The 25,156-nt window shown below is 36.2% G+C and overlaps 1 protein-coding gene across 1 annotated transcript in view; it reads left to right on the top strand.

The window, feature by feature from the left end:
• Positions 1–25,156, top strand: part of LOC126162648 (FERM, ARHGEF and pleckstrin domain-containing protein 1) — a 707,909-nt gene that overhangs the window by 536,770 nt on the left and 145,983 nt on the right. The window contains exon 10 of the mRNA XM_049919284.1: positions 14,690–14,793. Within this exon, the coding sequence (XP_049775241.1) occupies positions 14,690–14,793 (104 nt within the window). The remainder of the gene's footprint in view (positions 1–14,689; positions 14,794–25,156) is intronic.

The raw sequence follows: 25,156 nt of genomic DNA, 5'->3' as shown, positions 1-25,156 counted from the left end.
AGCGGAAGACCACCAAACAGATGGGACAAAGACATCAAGAAGATCGCTGGTAACACCCGGCAGAGAACTGCCCAAGACCGTCCCACTTGGAGAAGACTTCTGAAAGCCTACCTGAATCCACAACTCGAAGAGGCCACATCATCTAATGATTGAATTGGCTGATGATGATGATGATGATGATGTATGTCTGCTGTACCTGTAGAGTTTCCCTATTTCCTACAGATATTGTGTGGCAGAAGGTGCTCTGTACCAATGTTCTGTGGCCTAGGATGCTTCATACCAATGTTGTGTGTGCAGAGGGTGCAACCTACCAATGTTGTGAGGCGAAGAGTGCTTTGTACCACTTGCATGTGGCAGAAGGTGTTTTGCACCAGTGATGCATGGCAAAGGGTGCTTTGTAGCAATGTTATATTAGGAAACATGGGAAAGCTAATGCAGGAGATGTAGCTCATACCAGACCAGCACTGGAACTGGCAAGTGGCTGTTGCTCACACCAAATTCCATTTCAGTTGGCTGGTCTATGCCATACTGGCATTACAGCCAGGCATCTGGCAAGTAGCTGTAACTTGCACCATGCTGCGACAGCAGTCGGTTGAACAGGCAAGACATCAGTAGCTCGCAGCTACCATCATTGTCACGAGATGTCACTCAAAACGCCAATTAAATATGGAGTAGACAACATTCGTGCTTCCTGGGAACTTTCCTGGCGTGTGCTGCTTAAATTGTTTTACACTTAATTTCAAACCCATTAAAAACTTTTTTGTTGCTAATGCCCCGCAAAATAATGAAAATAAAAAGTTTGTTACTTGTGACATTTTCACTGCTCATGCAGTAAAACTTTTGCATCAGGCATGATGTTACCAGTAACTCTATTCAAAATGTGTTTTGAAGATGATATCCACAATATCATCCCTTTAAATTGCAGTGCAATAATGCATTATTAAATATGGAATTTAATATTTCATCTTTCTCTCTGTTTCTTTAGTTTTAACACCTGACTGATTCACATGGGAATGGATGGAAAGTTTTAATCCATTTATTGACTGTGTGTAGGACTAACACTACATAGAATTTACTGAAATATGTTTTGCCTTAATATGGAACTTGCTATGGTCTTCATTCATAACCTTGCTTACAGATGATGCAGTTTTTATAGCATTTAACTTTTTTAAAGTTTTTCCTTCTCCTCGTTGTGTTCTGTCCTCCATCTTATTCCTTGTGTTATTTCACATTCTCACTTTAGTGTATCATTCCCAGCATTTGATGCTCTTGTAGATTGTGTTTTGTTCTATTAAAGGCTCAGTCTGTTTGTAAAACCATAAGTTATCTCCTCATCTCATTGCTCCTTCACAGGTTGCCTCTTCATCACAGGCTTGAAGCAGCTTTCATTTCAGTGATGATATTCCTGCAAAACCTATTTCAAGTCAACTTTTTCATAACTTTTAGAGGCAGCTACCTTTAATTGCAATATTGTGATAAAAATGGATGTTCACATGTGAATAATCATTTTTCGAAGCAGACATACACTCATGAGCTAACAGATTGACAACAAATACTTGGTAGTGTATAACACATCTTTCTTCCCTGGATGGTGATGCTTTACATCAAGAACTTCTTGAGACAACGAAAGCTTTAATCTGTGACTGCTAAACTACCACACACATATAATGGAGATAAGTGGGAGCTAGGTCCAAGGCCTTTTTAAACTGTTGTACATCCTCATAGATACTCTGGAAACCACTATGAAGTGCATGGCAGAAGTTACTTGCTGTTGTACTGCTTGCTGTTGTTACAATATCTTCCTGTTCCAGCTGTGTATAGATCATGGAAAGACAGCTACAGGAATACCCATTTGTGTGCCATAATTAGTCTGATGTTGTCTCTGCAGTCCTGGTATCTATCTTCAAGCTTTTGACAGTTCAGATTTTTCAACATTTCCCTGGTGCTCTCCTGCGAGTTAAACAAACCTATGATTATCCGACACAGTTCATTAGCAGTTGGGTGGTGCATTGTCTTGCTGAACGTGCAGGTCATCTGAGGGGTGGTTTAGGTAAACCAATAAATGCATATCATGAGACAGAAATTTCCTTTATTGTTTAGCACATAAATATAAAAAACTCCATTTCATTCCTGTAAACATCTCTCACAGGAGAATCCTCTACCACTTGCCTGAATGGTGTCTTGTCATGCATTATGTGCATTATGTCATGCTCATATTCAGTTACTTATTCCCTACCATAAGTGTGTAACAATTTGTATTTTGACCCATCAATTCACATGACATTTTTATACACTTTGCGTGTTGAGTGACAGTTATCCTGTGAGTGTGGTATCGTCTTGTGCTGTGCGAGATATGATGGACTGTGGTGTACATACCAGGATGTGATGTTGGCTTCCATAAACCACAGTCAGTAGGTGGTAATCAATGATGTGGTTAGTCACTGATTGTTGATGTCCAGTATTGAACTGACAAGTGAGTTGCAGCGCTGTGGCCTGCCTATGTTCTCTTACAGTCTGAGATCATCAGTGACAGCTTGCCATCAAGTCATTGTTGCTCTTGCCATTGAGCTCTTAGCAGTGACAGTTTTGCCTGTACTGAAGTACTTTCTGGTGATGGTACCCAAGGTACTCTCATTAACATTACATGGAGTTGTATGTAAAGGCCAATACCCACACAACCAATCAGTGGATATCCAAGATCTCAGTGGTGTCAGATGAGCTGATATTGCACATCTTGTCTGTCCTGTGTTTGACTGTCATTGACTGCATTTCTTCCTGCTCATATTCAATTACTGATTTCCTACCATAAGTGTGTAACAATTTGTAATTTGATCCGTCAGTTCACATGATGTTTTTAAGCACTTCACGTGTCCAGTGACAGTTTTCCTGCGAGTATGGAATGGAGGCATGTTAGTAGTGTGACACACTAAACTTTTCCATTTGCCATAATGACAGGAACATTCTCTCTCCAACACAGGAGCTGTCTCTAAATCATTCACTCACAAATATATTTGACTTAGGATGATACTGACTCCACAAAACACAGTTTGTTTTTATACTACAAGTAATCAAGTTGATGTGATTCTAAATGTATGTTAGTTATTATAAGGAAATCTAGTATATGTTAACATGGTTCATACTTAATGGTTTCATATCATCAAGTGCTGTTCTCACCAACAATTAAATTTCTTGTATGCATACATTTAGATGTTATGGTATGTCAAACATAAGATAGAAGTGAGTTAAACATGTCTGTTGCTTTTGAAAGAAGCAGTGAATATCTCAAAGTAATGATGTGAAACTTCAGTGGAATATAGAAGAATGTCTTAAAAAGCCATAGTAGTGAGTAATCAATTAGCAGTTACAATACAAGAATAAATGAGAGCGAATTTGTAGAATGCAGTGATATTATTAAGAATGTATTCAGCAGTTTGTTGTAACTGTCACAGCACTGGGAAAAAGCACAAGAACATGTACAATATAGGAAAAAGTATAGTAAAAATATCAGTGTATAAAGAGGAGAATAATTATTAACACCTGAACATTGAAACTGTTTTGTGCAGAGGACTAGTATACAGTGATAATGCAATTTATGAGATTGTGTACATGGGGAGTCAACGAAACAAAAATAATGGGAATAATAGGAAAGAAAATGTCAGAATCTTTTCATATGTAATGAAGAAATTTGAAACAGACAGTTTTAGACCAAAAGTTATCGGAGAAATTGTACTAGAAAGTTTAATACACAGAAAATTATCTGAAGCCCCCCCCCCCCCCCCCCCAAAAAAAAAAAAAATTTCTTAAACGGTAACACCAATGTAATGGCCTAAAAAAACAGTGTTTCTTGACAACTTTTTTTGGGCAGGAGAAATAATACTTGTTGCAATTTCTGAGCATATATTTAAGTATAGGACAAAAAATTTTTGTCAGAAAATCTTACAAAATGGCGACACTGCAGCAGTTCTCCCGAGGCAGTTGAATTTGAAGTGATCTGTTGAGTGTGCTATAACTGGTGCCAATTGGAATCTGGTAAAAAGAAAAAAAAGTTTATGTACTCTACATGCAGCTTGTCAACCATGTAGGGGATTTTAGAAATACTATTTTTGTGTGATTGGTGAATGAATAAAGTCATTCAATTTTCACCAAAAACAGTCTTTTTTAATAAATATTGTTTAAATTCACTAATTGAAAATCTAGGCATTCCACTTTGAAGTGTTATTTCAAAATTGTGGTTAAATTTTTGAATAAAAAGACTGAAAATTGTTGGAGTTTGCTGCATGCCATTTTGAAAAATCATATTCCGAGAAAAACATGTTTGAAGTTTTGAAAAGTGTTACAGATATGAACAAATGAAAAAATGCTACTTTTAGAAAAACTCTTGCCATTAATGTGCTATCCCAGCACTGACCTGTTGTAGTGTTGCCATTGCACTCAAAATCATATCCACTAGTTATAGAAAGATTGAACAAATTTGTCATTGTAATTCCATGAATGCACAAAACTTGACAAGGCTTTGGCCCTGTTCCAAGCAGGGGCATTGCTAGGATGATGCAATGGTTGATTTCATATGCATTCTGTATAAACTTACTACTTGCTACATCTCTTGAGCAGTTTGGATAAACAGTAATTACTGGGAAACTTAAGTCTTGAGGACTTTGTTGTCAGCATTGCACATTTTACATTTCACTTGTTGAGTTGGTAGAAAAATTTATTATTCTAATGCTCAATCTGTAATTTACATCAAAATCCTGGTCACTGTCTTTCAGTTTCTTAGCAGGGTCACTGAATACTTCTGAACTGCTCTCAGCCTCATATCTATTCATTGGATGCTTTGATGACATACTGCTTCAATGCTGCATTGAGTATGAAGTTTTCTTGCCTTTTATGCCCAAGTACATTTTCTTACCACTCATTCTTACTTGAAAGACAAAGCTATATACTGTAAGATCAAAAACAAACCATCAGCGGTCAATATTGTACACAAAAATCAAGGTTTGAAGTGAAAAGATAGCTTTTTTGTACATGTACTGACACTTGCTGATGCCAAGCTAATGTATTATTGTTTTGAATTGCTTCAGACTATACCTAGACACAACAGGGGGTATCTAGTTGATGCAGGTAGGCTGTTTTGGGTCATGTGAGTGCTAGAGGAGGTCCTTGGAATTCCATAGCACAAAATTTTTTCAGGGGTTAGACTTTTTACCTCATATTTTAGAAGGTTCAAAGCATCTTTTAAACCAACAAAAGAATGGTTCTATGAAAATTCTACATTTGTGTTACCCCTTAAGCTGTCAATGGAGGGTGTCGAAAAAAGTAAGAATTGTATGTGGAGATGAATCATCAATATTTTGTAAGTATTGTACTGAGAATATCAGTCATTTTAGTACATGTGAAAAGCTGAAGGTTTCATTTGAGAGTCAGATTAACATGGTGGACCCTTAAACTGTGGAGCAGTGAAACTGGATTTGAAGTAAATATCCGTTCAGAACAAAGCAATTTCTCATGAGTTTTTGTCAGCAAACCAGTGTAACAAACTGTTAAAGTGAAATTCTGTGAGGAAAAACAAAGCTCTTATGACAGAAAATACACTCACAACATATATTTAAAAGTACTTCAGTATTTGTACCAAAAATTCTTTATTATTCCATCAGAAACAAATATAGTTTAACCTCATGGGTTTTGGTCAGATCTAGAAAGCATTACTTGTGATGCAGATGAAAATGAAGAAATTTTGCTTGGTTTTATTATGGAATCGTGTAGTGGTGCTCATTGGTATTCAAAATACCATTACTGTAAAAGTTCTGTTGTAGATGATTTCAGATTGATAATTATTTTGTTTTCCCTGAAAGCTCTCCGTGATAAGAAATTTATTGAGAAGCAATAGGTAGTTCATCTACAAAACAATTTTTATGAGAAATTTGTAGGTAGATGGGCATGAAGGAAGAGAAAAATGTAGAAGCTGTTGGAGATAGGAACACATGCTAGGCAAGGAGAAGCTAGAGAAATAAGATAAGGTGCCTCATGCATAAGAAATTTGAAAAAGTCAGTTCAAATATTTTTCTGTTTTGTAGTCCCTAACCCTCAACCAACCAACCAACCAGTCTTCATTGCACAAATGTCATAACACTTATTATTGCAGTATGAAACAAGGGTGTGTAACTCCAATATTACCATCTTCAGTACAGTAAAACTCTAGGTGATCACATGCTGAAATTATTTGGGGCCAGATGGAGTCACATTATCAATAGCTTTAGAGGTGTGTACATTGCTGTAAACCAGAACTACTGTTCAAGGTTCTAGTGTAAGTGTCGCACTTAACCACTTGAGTGTTATGAACAGTGCAGTAAAACAGAATTGCTGTCTGTGGTTCTAGTAGAAGTGCTTTACTTTTGCTGTATTCCGATCTGTCATGAGGTGTCAAGTGTGTTTCTGTTTGTTTGGGTGACAGTGATGAGTCCATTGAAGTGTTGCTTTTGCATCGTTACAGATGAGTGTGGGATAAAAGGAAGGGAGTGTGTAGTTACATGTCAATACATAGCCCATGACAGCTGAAGTTCACAATTCAGTGGGCAGAAAATGAATAACAGTATCACATGCTGTCCCTCTCCATGAATGACTATGGAGAGATTTGATTTAACTGCAGGCTGCTGGCACAAAATCTTTAAAGAGTTTGATCCCACCAGCTTTCCTCATCTTTGCAGTCAAATATTGCTGATGGAAAATTTTTTCCTGGAAATGTATTATAATTTATTTTTAGATAATGTTATGCCTAAACATACCTCTTCAAAGCAAAGCAGGAAACAAAATGAATAATCTAAAGAAGAAGGAAAAAAATATTCACAAACAGTTTCTTGAGAAATGTTTTGTGTATGCTACACATCTAACAATAACTATGCTTTGGTATAGCATTATAGCAGTCGTCATGAATGTCATGTTACACTAGTAGCTTGTTTGTTTCAAAGCAAGTGATGAAGCATTTCTTAGCCCATTGCAAGTGTCACCTGTGACTTTTCAGAATAACTTTAGTGATTTGCATGTGTCACATCTACTTTCATGCTGAAACTCGATACAAACAACAAAGCACATGGGTAGTGCCAGCTTTACACGGGGAATGTAGAGCTTGCTCCCCCTGCGCAGCTCCTTTCCCTGTGGCTGTGTGTATGTATTGGGTGGAGTTCACTTCCTTTGCTCCCTGCACCACCTTCTGTCAGCAGTGAAGAGAATTTTGGCGTATTATTTGTTTGTATCTTTCAGAGTTGGTATAGAGTTACTAATTTGCAGCAGAGACCATCTTTTCTTCATGTGTTACAGCTGTGGTATATTTTATTTGCTGTCTGTGAATATGGCTACCCATGGTGAAACATTCAAATAACTTATGAGAATGCAGCTGGGTGACATCTTTCACAACTGTAGAACACATCACCTGACTGCATTCCCATAAGTCGTCTGAACACTTTGTATGCTGGAACTTAAGTTTGACAACTGCACAACCGATTATTGTGCAAGTATATGAAAAAGTGGGGAACATCATCTGATGTCATTTGAAAAAATTGGACAGGAATTTCGTAAGATTAACTAAACTCACAAGAGCATAATATCCTGAGCATTCAATACTGGTATGGAATGACTAATTTGTATACTGTTCACAGGAAAAAACTACACACACATTACTGGCTCTAAAGGTAGCAGTGTTGTGAAATAATTGTGAATGAATGTGTCAGGTAGATGTCTTGAGCAGATAACAGAACAGGCAGTATTAGAGGGAAATATTGTAGGTCTTTGACTACAAAACAGGCAGTACTAGAGGAAATACTGTAGGTCTTATAGTTACAAAGAGACAACAACATATCAGCAGAGTAAAAAAAAAAAAAAAAAAAGAAATTCATGTTTGTTAGAGCAGATAGACAACTGTGAGCATTTTAAGTTGATGGTTAACCAGACATTTTATAATTTTTACTGGGGAAGTTGTCTCCAATCTCTTTTCTTATTATGCACCACTGAGTGAGACAGTACAATGATTAATGCATCAGATGCATGTCTCAGAGTAACAAGACTCAGGTTCCCATCTGGCCATCCAGGTTTTACATGGTTTTGCAAAATCAGTTAAGGCTAGTGCCGAGATAATTCTTTCGGAAATGGCATTATAGAATTCCTTCACCATCTTTGTGCAGTCTGAGATTGTGCTGCATTTCTAATGACCGCATTGTCAGTGCAGGGCAATTTCGATAGTATTCATTCTCTGCCATCCTTTTGATTAAACTATTGATTTTTCCTGCCTCCCATTTTCTATATATTTTTGTGATAATTTTATTCTGCAGATATCTTTGCGTATCTAGTGTTATCTGATACAATGTATCTGTCTAATTTTCACAATTTCTTTATTACACTGGTGTGTGTGTGTGTGGGGGGGGGGGGGGGGGGGCACATGCGCACTCTGCTCTCATTTCCTCTAATTACTGAACTGATTCTCGAGTATAAAAAATGTCAACTGAAATGGTATTCACCTTTCATAACCAAACTGGATTTTTACACTAGCTTTTGAATTTGGAAATGGAATGAGGTTGGAGAGCATTTGACATACGCCACAATGTTATGTACTATTCTAAGATGGTAGGGAGTAACATATTGCAGTGACTCTTGTAACTATCCTCTAGCTCTCTGTGTGTCGTAGCTCTAATTTAGTTCAGATGTTAGTTACAAATCCCTTAGATGTTCCTCTTGATAGAAGGGAATACTTCTAGTTTTGATAATTAATTTATGTATATTCGTATTTGTAAGTCCAGGGATCATATATGCTTAGGACTGCATTACTGTAGGCATATGACATAAATGAATAATTAACAGTTGTATTATCACACTACATTAGTAGTCTGTGAATTTAACTGCAATAGAATGGATTTTGATGTGATCATGTGTATTTTATTTCGTTTACAGATGATATACTTATACACATATAGCTGAAAATTTATCATTAATATTACCTCCTGGAAGAAATTCCTCTAACTTTGCATACATATCTTCTGAAAAAATCTTTTATTTATTTGATTGCAATCAGTATTTCTTTGATGTATTCATCCCCTTCTTTCAGTTAAATGAAATTGATTCTGGAATTTTTTTTAATGGACAGGATGGTCATAATTAAACTTTTGCTACTTGAGAAGGCCTCATGAAAAACGACTAATTGTAGGACAATGAAACTTTGTGGAACATTTGTGAGGACATGCAGAAGTGAAATAACAAATAAACAATTCAAAGAAACACAGTTTATTCTTCACATGAGATGGTACCATTTGCTAATTGCAAACAGTATTTATGTTTCAGGCTAAAAACATTGCTCAGTGGGATGATCATCTGTTGCCACAACATCCTGCAACCACACTAGAGATACTATTTCACAATTTTTCATAGTACTTTTCAAATGGTGGACCATGGAATATTCAGCTGTCGTGACATAGCTCGTGCACACTTGAAGATCACACATTGTGTCCAACATTCTCAGCCAAGGCAACAGTAACTTCTTCAACCACTCATGTCACAATCACCTGTTATCCTCTCCCAGGAACTATTCCCAGATCGCTAGTTAATTTGAACTTATGAATCATGTTCTTCAACCTCGGTGCAGAAAGAGGACTTCCCCATATTCTTGAATGCTTTTATACTTGTGAACAACAGCAGCACCATTGCTGTTGATGAAACAGTTTTATGAGTAAAGTCCTGGTCATCTTGTCCAGACTCATGCTGTCTTTGTTCAACTATAATACACACTGACACTTGCGTTTCAGTGTTATGTCACAGTACCAGTCCTGGCACCTAAGATCAAGTCATGATGCTAACACTACTGACAAGGCAAATTCTGCAGTGTTCAATCTGAACACACACACACACACACACACACACACACACACACTGTGATGATAGTGATGATATTCTTTTTTCTATTACTACTATGTTATGAATTGAATGGAAATCGACAACATTTTGAGTAAATCCAGCTACGATAAAAATAAGAAACAGTATTTTTTTATACGAATGAAATGCATTTGTCAGCTGGTCAGCACATTCACTGAAACTGAGTCTAGTGTGTTGCCCACAATCCTATCACTTGAACTGTCAAAAAAATTTGCCACCACTGCTTTATTAAAGGTTGCAAAACTCATCCTTTCCAGGTGTTGGCTGCTAGCTACTGTACTTATCCAAATGATGCTACATTTAACACAATAAGAGTGACTAAAAATTCCTTTCATTATTTTAAATTGTTCCATAAATTCATAGAAAAGATAGCAAATTTGACGAAACAGGCTCCTAGGAGGCTCGTCAAATGTCCAGCTACTAATGAATGGTCCCTATTATTTACACAGCATTGAGAGTATTACAAGCTCTAAAGGCAAATGGTAGAGTTATCCAACCATAAGACCAGCAGACACTGCTCTTTACAGCCGATGCTTTGCAATGCAAACTACACTGTATCAAATAACTATTGGATAATCCTCTAGTTTCATTTAATCTTTCTTTGACCTACCCTGAGTTACTCCTAAAATTATAATCCTTATGTGATCATTAAAGATTAGTGCAACTTTTATTCATTGCTTAGTCTTGTGTTCAAATGCTAAAATCTTAGTCAAATTCGGTTACTTTACTGTTCTGTAAAATTACCAATGTTCAGAACTCCATTAAATTATAATTGAACGTACTCCATAGACCAGAATTTATCACTGATTTCACATGTCTTTAAAGAACCCTATAAAGTTGACTCACCCCTTAGGTGTTTGTTGCTTTAGACAGATCTGGATCAATACCTCAACTTAAACTGTGGTCAGCTCAAGACCAAAAGCTCAACTGCTCTGCCACTGAGCCAATACTAAAACAATATGAAATCATTTATTGTTGATAAAAGAACGACATTTTAGCATTTTTAGCAATAGTTGTTTTGTAGTGGATGGCTTTCGTTGTATATCCTGGCAGCCCGCTTCTCTATTGCATGTGATGATTTTCTACTGAGTTTCTGCCTTGCTGTTACACATTAATGTCTGTATTCATTTCACTTCTCTCTTCACATTAGACATCTGTAACACTTTTTTTTTTTTTTTTTTTTTTTTTTTTTTTAGAAAATTTTAGATCTGAAACATAAATATGCGCTCGTACTAATGCAATATTAATCACTTATCATTGTTTTGTAATTGAGGTAGTGGGCCAACTTTTCTCATGACGAATACCATTCCACTTTGGGCTGTTGCACCATGGCAAGGAAAATGAAAAACTTTTGAATGGGGTGTGTAGGAGAAGAAGGTATTGGTCGAATTAGAAAAGGGCGAATTTGAGAGTTTATTTTATGAAAGAGACAAGGAGATCAAGATAAAACAGCTGCACTATATTTATTGTTTTCACTAGTAGTGTTTGCTGTACATAAACGTGACAGTTTATTGCTTTATTCCAACACACAACACAGTGCTCTTAACAATTTTACATGCACGTAGTAAGTGTTTTTATGTGTTTTATATCACCTTCACATAGTACAAGGTTGACATTTTGCTATGTGTTTGGTTTACTTCTCACAATCTTTCAATTCCTTTCTTGTTTTATACCAAGGAAAAATTACCAATTAGAATATGTTTACTATTTGAATATGACTGTATAAACTAGGCCATTTATAAATTGGCAAAAAATTTGGGGAGGGGGGGGGGGATATTAGAGACAAAAGAATCTAAGGGAAAAAATTACTTAAATGGTGAAACTGAAGTGGCAGTAACTAGAAGACAATAATTGTCTGTATAGAAGATTCTGACTGTAAACAATAGCCTAAAATGAAACTTGCACTAGCTGACAATGGAAGAAATATCATCTCAGCAGATTAAAAATCAGCATTTGACTTAAAGTAGTTCAAAGAGAGACAAAATTGTGTTTTCCAGAAATGACTGACAAGACCAACAAACAATAAAATGTTTCTGAAGCTGATAAGTTTATGGTACCATTGAAGCAAAGGAAGAGGTGAAAAGTAAGAAAAGGTAAGGGAAAACTATAGGTGCTGGAGGAAACAAAAATGGCTCCAGGTCATGAATAAAAAGAGAGACAAAGTTTAGGAAGTTGTCATAAGTGCTGAAAAAAGTCTGTGGTGGTAAAGAACTTTTCTCAATACTGTGCAGAAAAGTCATTCTGGACATGAACAAAGAGAATTTCAATAGGATAGAATGAGATATAATCAGTGAACAAACACATTGTTACTGTCTGTTTCATCGTGTATTGTTCTTTCTCATGAGCAACTCTACTGGATGATTTCCTTGTATAATATTATAAAAAATTCTTTTTCATTACTCTTCCCACTCTTTTTCCATTTTTACATGTAAAGTAACTTGAGTTTCCAAAAGCCAGCAGTCAGTTTGTTCATCAGAGTGATACTGTTCACCTGTTAGTGCCTTTCTGTATGGTAAGTAAACATATGTTTTCTGGCTTTATGTTGCACCACAGAGCAATTTCGAACACATCTATTTTCATTGTAAGGTCATTGTCACTTCAGTAATTAATGTCATTGACACCGATGTCTGTTTTATAAGTTTGTGCTTGTATACTAAGGGGAATATAAAGGAAACACCATACATTTGCTTGGTTATTATATGGTTCATTTGCCAAAGCAGAGAAGAGAAAGTGGAAAACATATTCATCCAAAAATTTTAACTCGTGCTTCAACAACTGATTCATTTTGAATTAACAGATACAGCTTCTGTAGCTAATCTTGCTAACACATCCTAGCATCCACTCTGGAGTTTGGTTTGAATTCTAATGGTAGCAGAAATTTCAGTCACCAAAATTTGGTTGAGAGGACCTGACTTGCAATTGCTGGTCACTAGATTGTGTGGCATTGTTATGGGGCAAATGCCAAGGCCGTCTGTAGTCTCTCATGGAGTAGGGGCCACCAGCATACTGATAATGTGTCACCACATGGTGATGTTCAGCTAGATGTGCACCTTGGTGTTATTCAAGAGGGGTGGGTTATGGAGTTGCATTAAGTTATCCTCTCTCCCACCTCTTAATTTCTGTGCCCTTCTTTAACAGCAATACAATTACAACACTGCACTGAATGAATAATCACCACAGTCGTCTATGTGGCAAAGGTACATAATCACAGTTCATTGAGAGGTAATAGGAAAGTACCAGTAAACCACCTCCACCAAAAGTCTTACAACATAGTACTGCGGGATTCAGTGTGTAGTGTGCAATCGAGTGAAGAGTGACTCTGGGATCTGCTTTCTGTTATTTATATGCTTGGGGCAAAGCTAGATTTCAATTCATCATTGCATTTTTAAGTGCCAAATACGTGTAGTAACTCTTCTGTTCCCCTTTCCCTAACATGAATAAAAACATAATTAAATGCAAGTCCACAAAATATTTACTTTGTAAATAGTAACAGCAACAATCATAATAATTGGTGTTATTTTGATTGTGATTAAGCAATTTATCTTATGAATAGAAAACTTTTGCATTTATCATTTAATGTTACAACTCAAATTCCTGTAGCTGTTAACTACATTACTTTAACCCAGTATGTAGTTTTTGTGATTAAAGGAAATTATGATTGTCATTGTGGGTGGTTTTCCGAAATATTATGTTCTGCAGAATTTGCAGGTGGCAGTTTTCACAGTAGTATATAAAGGGTCCTAGGATCTGAATGGATTCAGATGCAATTTTTATAACTGAATAGCTGAAAAATATGATTTTTTGTGATTTTTTTACAACAGAAAATAACTCTTAAATCATAAGAAATGCCATTGTGTCTAATTGGTGTGCTATTGAATGAGGGGGGGTGGAGGGGGAGGGGGAGGGTTGAAAGTAATGCTTTTACATTCGCGTTCCAATATATTATTTACTTATTCACCAAAAGTTGAATTCTGCTTTAAGTAATATAGATAAGCATAATTAGTCTTTGGTAATAGCTGTAGCTAGTGTGATCAGTAGATCCAGGGGCCCAATTTTGTATTCTTAGTTTTGTCATGCCATTTGGATGTCACTCAAGCACAGCAACAGACAATGCCAAAATTGTCATCTCAATTACACCATGTCTGAATATATAAAGAAACTTTCAAATATCAGTAGCGCGATAATAGCAATGTATTTTGAATATTTACTGCCATTTGATTTACTGAAGTTTGGCAAATTAAAGATTTTCAGAAGATAAATATGTATTGCTGCTACTTTTCTGATTTGTAGGTGGCCTGTAGGTATTTATGCTTTATGCTCTTTGCCAGAAATTGGAAAAGATACTTACATCAGCTGAGAAGCTACTCTATTTATTTATGCTCTATTAGTTAATTTGTCAAGACTATTGGTTGCATGTATGTGCCCTCTTGAGTTTAACAGATAAATGTGCATCAATCTAGCCTGTACATCAGAATGTAAAATTTGTATTAAAGTAATAGATTATGTACATTTTTACTTAATTCTGTAATGCCCATTTATAAAAGCTGTCCTTGCTCTTGACAGGTTGTTCTAATTGCACTTTTTTGTTGAAAACTGAGAGCACTTGTTAGTTCCAGTTCTGTGCAAAAGATTACCAGTAAAAAGCATGCAAAGTTTGAAATTTCTTCTTGAAAAGAAAAATGTAGAACAGAAGCAGAGAGCTTCTATAATGTGTATGTGGGCACCTAGTATGAACTGGTGGCATGCGTGCTGCTTATTCCCTTCCTCTTCTCGTCCCCAGGTCTCAGTCGTTCCGACATTCGAGCTCGGTCCACTCGAGTGTAGTGAACGTGGGGACCAGTTTATCAGCTCATCCTTTGTTACCACTGGGGGATAATGCTGTCGGTAGGTGCCACACTGCATGTTTCAATTAACACTAATGATATCCCTGTTCTCAACAGGTATCCAGTATGTCCCCACATACTATCAGAATTTTTGTTTAATGTTTGTGTTTCAATCCTGAAATTTTACTTACTTACTTTAATCCTTGAATGTTTTTATGTGGTTCATTGCATCATTTTGTGAATGTAATAATTTACATTGTTTCAGTATATGTATGTAGTTCATGAATGCTTGTATTACTTTTATTTTCAAGTGAATGCATCTGTTACATTAATACATAGCTTTAGCAGATAGGTTATTTGACTGTTACCTTCCTTTCATGGTCTGTAAAGAAGTGTTTTTCATCTGATTCATGTTTTGTTACTTTTTATTTTCTCAGTTGTTACCTTTACATTTTAAGCATGTTTTATCTATGAATACTGTTGACTATTGAAGGGAAATGAATTCCTTTTTTTCTTTTTGCATTTTTTGGTTGTGTCTTGTGAATATTCATACACAGTTTTTACTTATATTTATCTGCTCTGAAAAAATTGTTCTCTCACCGCTGCCTTGATAATCACGGAGAGGTTTCTGTAGAATTTTCTAGAAGAGAAAGTAATAATAGCTAAACATAACTACGTGACATTAATGAAGTCTGTTCATTCTGACATTTTCTATTGTTACAAAATAGCATTATGACTTAGTAACCTTAAACAATCTTACATTCAGGAAATCTAGGAAGTGAGGAGAGAATACCATTAAAAAACAGACTATTAGTATTTGAGGTAAAATGCATAGGAAGGCATACAGTATGTTATAGATCTTGATCTCAGAATCGGGAAAATACTCAGATAACAATCAGCCAATATTGTTGCAGGAGTAATTGTGAATTCAGAGGTGCTACTGTTTGTGGGGCTAGTTGTGTGTCCTGCAGTGCTTGAGTGCCGTGCTTAACTGGCATGACAACTAATTCACACTAAAATTACTTTCATTATCAAATTAATAATTTGTGCCAGGTTAGGCACTAAAATGTATACTGTATTTAACAGTACGACACTATTGCATTTATGATGTGACTCCTGAATATATTTTCGTAGTTACTTTTTTTAAATTTTTTTCGCCATATGTTTCAAATTTGTGTCTATAGAATGATTATATATGTGTGGTGATGATGTATAATATTTCAGTTACGGTACTGGCCTTGTTACTTCTTCTTTTGTTGCTGGTACTGCTAAAGGCTGTTATGGAGTAAATTTGAGTTTGTGTATTGTCTAAGGGTAATGATGCAATTTAACCCCATGTATAACTTTATGTCTGTCAGTATCACTGTGGTTTGTTGGTTTGGAAAACTAATTATTTTTAAATAGAAAGTAATGTTTGGGAACAGACAGTAGCCTAAACTCAAATGACTTGTTTCAGAAGTAGTGAAAATACATTTTAAGGACAGCCAAACTTCGATAGCTTGCATTTCATGTTTATTTGTTGTGGAAGAATTCACAGTAAACTAAATGTCCTTGGTTTTCACAAACTATTTTTTGAGTGATGAAGGCTCTTATTAGCTGGTCCATTTACATTTTTTCACTTAGTATGTGCTCAGGTTGTCTCTTCAAGCACTCTCCTACCAAACAAAAGTTGGCTAAAGCTTTGTATTGTTCTTCTTGCAAGGATTTGCAACTGTCTTTATTGGTGGTAGGAGCTTTTGGGCACCAAAAACGATGATCAGCTAAATAAGGAACTTTATTTACATAACTACTACTGTATTTGAGTCGATTATGAGGTTTGGCACGTTGACATAATGCTTTAGAAATTTGATATCTACTGTGCCCTGGAAGTTGTCCCTTTCATTTTTACTCCAACAGCATAAGAATCCTGCTAGTGTAAAAAAGAGAAAGTGTGTCTTAAAGTACAAACCATTTGTAACTAATTGAATATAGACAGAAATATATACTTTGCATGAGAAATTGCAGTGTATCTGTCAGTATTATCCAGTAGCTAACAATCCATGGTTAAAAGGAAGGAAGGAGTAAATATTAGCATTTAATGCCTTGTTGACAATGGGGCATGAGAGATGGAACACAAGCTCAGATTAGGAAAGGGCAGGGAAGGAAATTGGCCATACCCCTTTCAAAGGAACCATCCCAGCATTTGCCAAGAGAAATCACAGAGAACTTAAAACTGAATGGCCGGATGGGGATTTAAACCATTGTCCTCCTGCACGGAATAAATAAAAAAAGTTTGTGTACAGACAACTTAAGATATGGTTCTTTTTATAAACAAATTTGATGCTTCCAGTGCTGATGAGTGTAAGAAAGGATAAGTTTTTGATTTTAAATGTGGGAAGATTGATAGTGGAGTGTTGGAGAACTTGGATTTTCACCATGTGACATGTCCTTTTCTAAAGGGGAAATTCAGAGACGGGTGGTGATTATAAAACATTCAGCTTCTTTCTGTACTTTTAGATATCAAGCATTATGTACAATTTTAAATAAGTTGTCATTTTCCTGGGATCTGCATAATTTGTGATGTCTTTCCTCCACTGCCTGATGTAAGAGTAATTTTTATGCCTGGAGGTGTTCTATTTTATTGATTTATTTATTTATTGTTCCGTGGGACCAAATTAAGGTTTTATAGTTAAACATTAAATTTACTCGTTGTAATTGTGTGAGCATAGATTGTAACTCACCTGATGAGTTACTGAATGTCATATAGGTTCTCAGAAAAGGATAATAAAGTGCTAAGCTTTCACACAAAGTGCAGAGCTATGACTCCCCCTCTTCCAAGAGCCAGAAAAATATTGGATCTGAAGTCTTTAGATTTATAATCTGAGTCTTGACCACTTAGACTTCATTGGTCAGAAGATTTTATCCACATCTGTCAATTTGTTGATGATCTGATTAGGAATGGGATAACTTTCTTTGTGCAGATACTTTCATTGTAAATATCTCCAAAGCAGTGGAGGACATTATTTCAAGTTGTGGCTTATTCTACATTTAAGTTATTTTTTGGGTCATTTTTTGACATATTTTTATTCCTTTCTTGTGTCCTTCAGAGTTAAGATGTGGTTTTCATTCATTTAATTGGTGTGATTTTATTGGGAGACATATGACAGGAAACACATTCTAGATTCTAAAACTGGCAGTACTGTCTTATATCCTGTTTTCTTCATCAGAGTTTCTCTTTATAGTGCATTTTATTTGTATAAATCTCCTTAACAACTTTATTGCGTCAATGGTTGAGCTTATGTATGCTTCTTATTTGTGCTCCAATTGAGCATACTGGGAACATATGTGAGATAACGTATTCGCATGCTTCTCATTTTTACATTTTTTCATTTAGTTTCATATTACATATATCTGTTTTGCAAAAACTGATGAATTCTTCATTTTTTTAAATTCACCCTCCTGTAAAAAAGTAGAGACTCAACTTTTTACAAAATAATTTAATTGATTAGATAAAAGCTCTACACGCCAAGCAGTGGCAGAACATGCATACAAAAGAAGGGTGTAGTTAGGCAAGCTTTTGGAACCAGTGATTCCTTCTTCAGGCAGAAGGGTTGGGATAGGAGTGGTGAAAAATAGACAGGTAAGACAATGAAGGATGTAGAAAACTGAAATGGAGTGAAGAAAAGAGTAGTTGCTGTAAAGAAATGCTGAGACAGGAGAAATTAACGTAGATTAAGGCCAGGTGGGTGGCAAGAACCGAGGACATGTTGTAGCGTTAGTTCCCACCTGCAGAGTTCTGAGAAACTGGTGTCTGGGGGAAGAATCAAGATGGCACGTGTAGTGAAACAGGCACTGAGGTCATGACTGTCATGTTGCAGAGCATACTCTGCAACAGAATATTGTGTGTTGCCAGTATACACCCTCTGCCTATACCCATTCATCCTAATTGATAATTTGGTGGTAATCATGCTGATGTAAAAGGTTGAAAAATGTTTCCATAACAGCTGGTATATGACTTGTCGTTTCACAGGTGGCTCTCCCTTTGATAGTATATATTTTGCAGTTACAGGGCTGCTATAGGTTGTGGTAGGAAGGTGCATAGGGCAAGTCTTGCAGCTGGGATGGTCATAGGGGTGGGGTAGGGAGATGGGTGCAGGAGGAGGATAGGGTCTGACAAGAATATTGTGGAGATTGGGAGTGTGACAAAAAGCTATTCTAGGTGTGGTGGGCAAAATTTCAGACAGAGTGAATCTCAGTTCAGGGCATGATTTTAGGAAGTCATTGCCCTGTCGAAGTAGCTGATTAATACATTCCAGACCAGGATAATACTAAGGCACCAGTGGCATGGTTCGAAGTTTTTTTTGGAGGGATCAGCAGTACCAGGACTGGATGTGATGGCTTGCGATATTTGCCTTTGAACTAAGCTGGTGGGGTAATTACGTGCATTGAAGGCTGAGGTGAGGTGAGATTTCCCAAAATCTGTCCCTTTTTCTAGACCTCTCCAGTCCTCCTCCTTCACCCCTCTTCCTTCACCTTCAGCCCTTCTGCCTGAAGAAGGAGCCACTGGCTCTGTAAGCTTGCCTATTTACAATCTTGTGTGTTCTGCCACCGCTTGATGAGCAAATTTTTTTGCATGACATCTGTTAGACATTGTTGCCCATTTTCAAGTATTTTTCACTAAATGTAAATGTAGGCTTCCATGGCCATTGTCACAGTCAGTAAAATTCTTCTGGGTTTGAGGCCGCATTATCATCTGCAAAATTCCATCAAATTCCGACATTTTGGCATCTGTTGCAAGGCGCCTTCCTCAGATGCCTAAACGTCAGAATTTTACAGGTGACAACCCAGAAGAATATTATTGACTGTTTTTCACTAATTATATTAATGAAATTCTGAATGTATTTGTGTGCTCTTTGGCTTCATGGTTATTATGGAGGACCCTTCATGTGAAATTGCCCATCAGATTAGAACCATCTGCAGGCATATTCTTGACAAATGAGTAATCCATGACTCATCTCATTGCTTTGGCCTGTTCATACTTCTCTTATCATCTGAGTTCCCAGTATAACTTGCTGGACAGCACTCCTAGGGATAGTATATTTCAGAAAATGAGTTAGCCACAATCTGTTGTTTGTTTGTAGTATGAATCTTGTACCCTGTAGCATCCTGCAGGAGTTACTTCCTGTCATCTGTAATTTGTTTGCTGTGTTGTAGTCTTACGTGTTTTCTTTCCTTTTGTATTTTTATTTTGTGTTAGCTACCCATAAATCAGAACAAATAGAAAGCTAGTGCTGAGCACTGTTAATTTTTTGTTTGTTTGTTTCATTAATAATGTAGGATGAATGAGAAAGTGACAGTTAGTGCTGGCCATAGTTTGCTCCTCTGAAACAGCAGTTATAGAACAGTAGGCATATTGTACCCTTCCTGTAATTAGACCATAATTAATTCATCATTCTATATGAGACTTCAGAGAAGTTAGACTTACATTTGGATCTTAGTTTTTAAAACCAGTAATATGTCAACTCCTCTCTCCTTCAAGCTAAATTCCAGTAATGAAGCACATGAATTGACTTTTTCTTGGTCAGATGCCTTCCCTGAACAACATTTTAAGGAATTCTCCCATCGATCATTTTCGTACAATGTTGTGAGCTCTGGAGCCGGCTGTGCTACAGCTTATTGTATGAGCATTGTAATCATACAGGTTTTTCTCAAGGTTATGTGAAGTTTTTCAATGTGAATCTCCAGGACCTTTTTTGCAATATTCATTTTTAGCGTTCCGTATCGTAATCAATAAAAATTATACTCTTGTAGCAGTGGTTCCCAACCTGGGGGTGATTACTCCCTGAGAGGTAAAAAGAAATTTTGTGAGGGGTAAAAACAAAAGGGTTTGATTCTGATTCTGTCACAAAACTAAATTATTTTTAAAATATGGCATTTCAGTCTTCGATCGCTATTCTTTATTTTCAGTTACCGGTTTCGGGCTAGCTGCCCATCTTCAGATCATATATTGTAGTTACAGAGTAACTTGTCCATACAGAACACTCAGTTCGCTGTTTAGTTATGACAGCGAATCGATCGTGGAATTCCCATTGAGACAATTATGTCTAGTTTTGATAAATTATTTTTAAAAGATCTGTGCTACTATCACAATTTGGTAAGATTAATATTGACTATGTAAGTTATCAATAATTATTTTTTTTCTCAGTTACTAGCATTATGGAGATCACAGATTTCTCCCAGAGTCCACCTATCACACACATACTTTGTGCTTTGTACCATACATTGATCATGGCAAAAGCAAGACATATATGTAGCAAATGCAAAATATCTCATGAAAATGTCTTCTCCATGTTATAGATAGTTTGTGCAATAGACCAGAAACTTCTTCCTTGCTCACTTCGAAACAGATAAATAAACTAATTGACAGCATGACAACAGTATGCAGAGTGTCCCAGGAGGAGTGGTCAATATTCAGGGATATGACGGGAACAATCATTTGAAGCAAAAAAGATATAGTAAACATAGGCTCTAAAATGCATACCTTAAGAGCTATCAGCACTTCTTCATGGTCAATATTCAGGGATATGACGGGAACAATCATTTGAAGCAAAAAAGATATAGTAAACATAGGCTCTAAAATGCATACCTTAAGAGCTATCAGCACTTCTTCATCTTTGATACTGTGAAAAACATGTCATCTACTGCAAGCTCTTTGCCTTTCACATTTTGAGAGGTGGTATTATGGACCAAAACAAGAAAAAAAAGTCCCGTAAACACAGGCTATAATGTGCATACCTTATGAGCTCCAAGCTCTGAGTACTGGTTCATATTTGCTAGTGTGAAACACCTCTCTCCTACTGAACAAGTGCCTATGGTGTTTAAGTTATGTACTTTAGAGTCCATGAGTACTAAAGAGTTTTTTCTTATTTTGGTCCATACTGTCTCCTCTCAAAACATGGAAAGCAAGGAGCTTGCAGGCAAAGAAATTTGTTTCACAGTATTGAAGATGAAGTAGTAGTTATAGCTCTTGTTGTAGAGCCCATGTTTACTAAGACTTTTCAGATGCTGTACATAGTATTATTATTATAACTATTATTACTACTGTTATTAGAATAGACAGACATAAAGCCTTAACAGCCTGAAGTCTTCCAATTTCTGCTAGTTCAAAATTGAGGAAACCAGTATCAAATGATTTACAAACAGTAAGTATAGTCCACACATGTTAACTTGGTTCATTTAAATGAAGGTGCAGGTGAAGTGCCACTAGGGAAAGTAGTAGTACAGGAGAAGTGTGTTTTGCAACAAGTGCCTACCCTCACTGTTACTGGTTAGCACTGGGAATTGTTTCTCTATCTCTCTCTCTCTCTCTCTCTCTCTCTCTCTCTCTCTCTCTCTCTGTCTCTGCCCCCCCCCCCTCCCCTGCCCCAAATGCAACCCATGAAACTTGGAAAAGAAATGTGGGATTCGAGATTTATAGATGTGAAAGTAATTTTTGATTATGATATAAATGGAAATAAAAACAAGTAGTTGTAAATTCCAGGACTGAATAACAATATTGTTGTTAAAACCAGTAACTGAATGGATCTGGAACATGATTTATGATGTGCACTCGCTGAAAACAACTCAAATATAAAAATGGTTTTTAGTCATAAGCATTACCAATTGTCTCATTGGCTCATTAGTTTGTGACTCAATAAAACTTCCAGAAAACAAAATATCATTCATCTTCCACTATTTTTAAAATAAAAGTGTTCAAAGAAAGTTCTTTTTCATTCTGATGTTTAGTCAGGTGCTGACATTGGTGATTGTGTGTGTGTGTGGGGGGGGGGGGGGGGAAATGGTGGTAGGGTGTAGATGGGGGTATTGTCTAAGATTTGGTGGCACACAGGGTAATGGTGCAAGAAAGTCTGGGAAACATTGTCTTCTAGGAACACTTTGTTTGTCTATCTTCCTGCGTGTCTGCCTGTCCATCTGATTGTAAAAACCCTTTTTCTTAGGAACGAGTGGGGATATGAAATTGAAATTTAAGTCACATACTAAGGTCTACAGTCCCTTAATGGTATAAAAATTTGAAGCTTTGAAGTCAATGCAGTCAGAAGGTATAGTCATTTATGTCGCATACTTTGGTACTCACAAACTCACGCATCAAAACCTGTAGGGTATTTCTTGTTGGCCTAGACTCATGAAATTTGGCAGGAAGCAAAGTTTCACAGTACAACTAAAGGAAAAAGTCTGGGAGTTGTGACTGTTATTATTTCACATGAAAAAAAAAATTGTCATATGTTAGCTGACTCTCTGTCTGTTAAGATGGCTTTTCCTCAGGAACAGATAGACATAATCAAGTTCAAATTTATGTCACAGCTTCTAAGACAATGCAATCAGAAGATATGGCCATTTGTGTCACATATGTAGATACACACAACTCACTCATTAAAACCCATTGACCTAGAATCATGAAATTTGGCTAGAAGCAAGGTTTCACGGTACAGGTAAAGGAAATAAATCAGAAATTTGTCAATATGTAAATCTACCACATGAAAAAACATTCCTTTTGCCATTTATTATCCGACTTCAAACTTAAAGTTAAAACATTCTCGAAATGGTACCGATTGGCTGTCGTGTCATCCTCAGCCCTTAGGCATCAATGGATGCAGATATGGAGGGGCACGTGGTCAGCACACCACTCTCCGAGCATATTTAAAAATATATAAATAAAAATAAGTCTTTCTTGTACCTGGCCAATTTTTTCCATACATTGTTTTAATTATTATACTGATAACTGTTATGCTAGACATTATTTATAATTTTGATCAAATCTTTTGTGTTGTGTGTGTATGTGTGTCTCATGTTTTTTGTTGTGTTGTAACATATCCCACCACTTCAGCAAAAAGGCACATTGTTCTTCTGAAGTAATGTAGTGTTCTTCAGGTTTGGTGCATTTGCCTGTTCTCTATAGTTGGAAACAGTTGTCAGATTTCTCAAAGCTGATAATGTGTCATTAGTCTGAAAAAATCGTAGAAATGCGGCTGGATGAACTAATCAAAAGCTACCAGTTGTGTTGACTGTTAACTCCCTGCCAATTCTGAAAGTTCTTAAAGTTCACATTTGTCATTTGTTGTTCATGTTCAGTAGATCTCATCAAGAAGGAAAATCTTCAGGGATATGGAATCAGTCAAAGTATGCATTAATTACTATTTTTGGAAAATTAATCTGAAAACTGTAACAATAATACATTATTGCTTTATTGATAAGGATTTTTTCTGGAAAATTGATTGCAGACTGTAATAACATCAAATTATCTCACTTTATTGATATGGATTTCCAGTTTCTTACTTCATGTTGGAGGGGACCTTGTTGAAGGTCTTTGTTCCATTGCATGTAACTCCACTCCGAACCCCAGACACATGGGCAAAGTCAACATGAATACAATTTTTGTCAAGTTGTAATTGGGTGCTGTATTGGGGCTAAAATCCAGGCATGTGCATTTCACAGCATTGTAGGCAGGTTTTGAGTTCTGTCATTTAAATTTTTTAGCAGGCAAGGAGCGAGGAGTGGTAAGGTGCCAGTAAAAAAACCACTTTTCAGGAAAAGATTAATTTATTAAATAAGAATTTCTCCAAGCTGGTTTTTAGATTTAAAAAAAATGTGAAATCAAGCTTAAATAAATGCAAGAAATGACCAATAAATATTTAATATTTTAATTTTAAATTGAAACTAGAATTGAAACTAGTGCAAACCTTGACCTCACTGGTTATACTACCATGTAAATTCAACAAGGCACAAGATGACTTCATTAGCAACTAGAACAGACAAAAACATTTTAGTTAAGACATGTTCCCAAAAATATGCATCAAGCACAGAAAACATATTTCGTTAATGGTTCAGTTAACACCTGTAAAGACGGGAAATCAGAACAGCCAATTAACTACTATTAAACAATGTGTAATGTAGACCTGAAAATATTATTTTATTGCTCATAAATAATGAAATAAAATGCAAATCTCAGCCAAAGAACAAGTAGCAATGCGCAGAGCTTCATTTTAAATTGAGATCACTCAGCCTAAGTTTGTAAAAGAATTTATAAATAAGATTTAAGTGAGAAGCCACTCAAGGCTTCACTACTAACATTAATCGGTAAAATTAATCTTGAGTACCAGACTCAATTGCATAAAGGTAGGGCAACAGGGCAAATAATATTCACAAATTATGAACTAGTCTCAAACCTGATAGACAGAAATAACAATGGGACTGGATGTTTGTGTTGTTTTTATCATCATCATCATCATCATCATCATCATCATTCACGACAGTGGCTGATCAGTATTGTTCACTAATTGATGATGAGCAAGCAGAGACACACATACGTTCACCCACTGATTTTGTGATTTTGGCTTAGAGCATGCGGTACCCATACATGTGATTTTTGAACTTCTACCATTGCATAC

This window comes from Schistocerca cancellata, chromosome 2, assembly GCF_023864275.1.
Source record: "Schistocerca cancellata isolate TAMUIC-IGC-003103 chromosome 2, iqSchCanc2.1, whole genome shotgun sequence".
Taxonomy (NCBI): domain Eukaryota; kingdom Metazoa; phylum Arthropoda; class Insecta; order Orthoptera; family Acrididae; genus Schistocerca; species Schistocerca cancellata.
The sequence above is the reverse complement of the archived record's forward strand: the minus strand, read 5'-3'. Positions and strand labels throughout refer to the sequence as shown.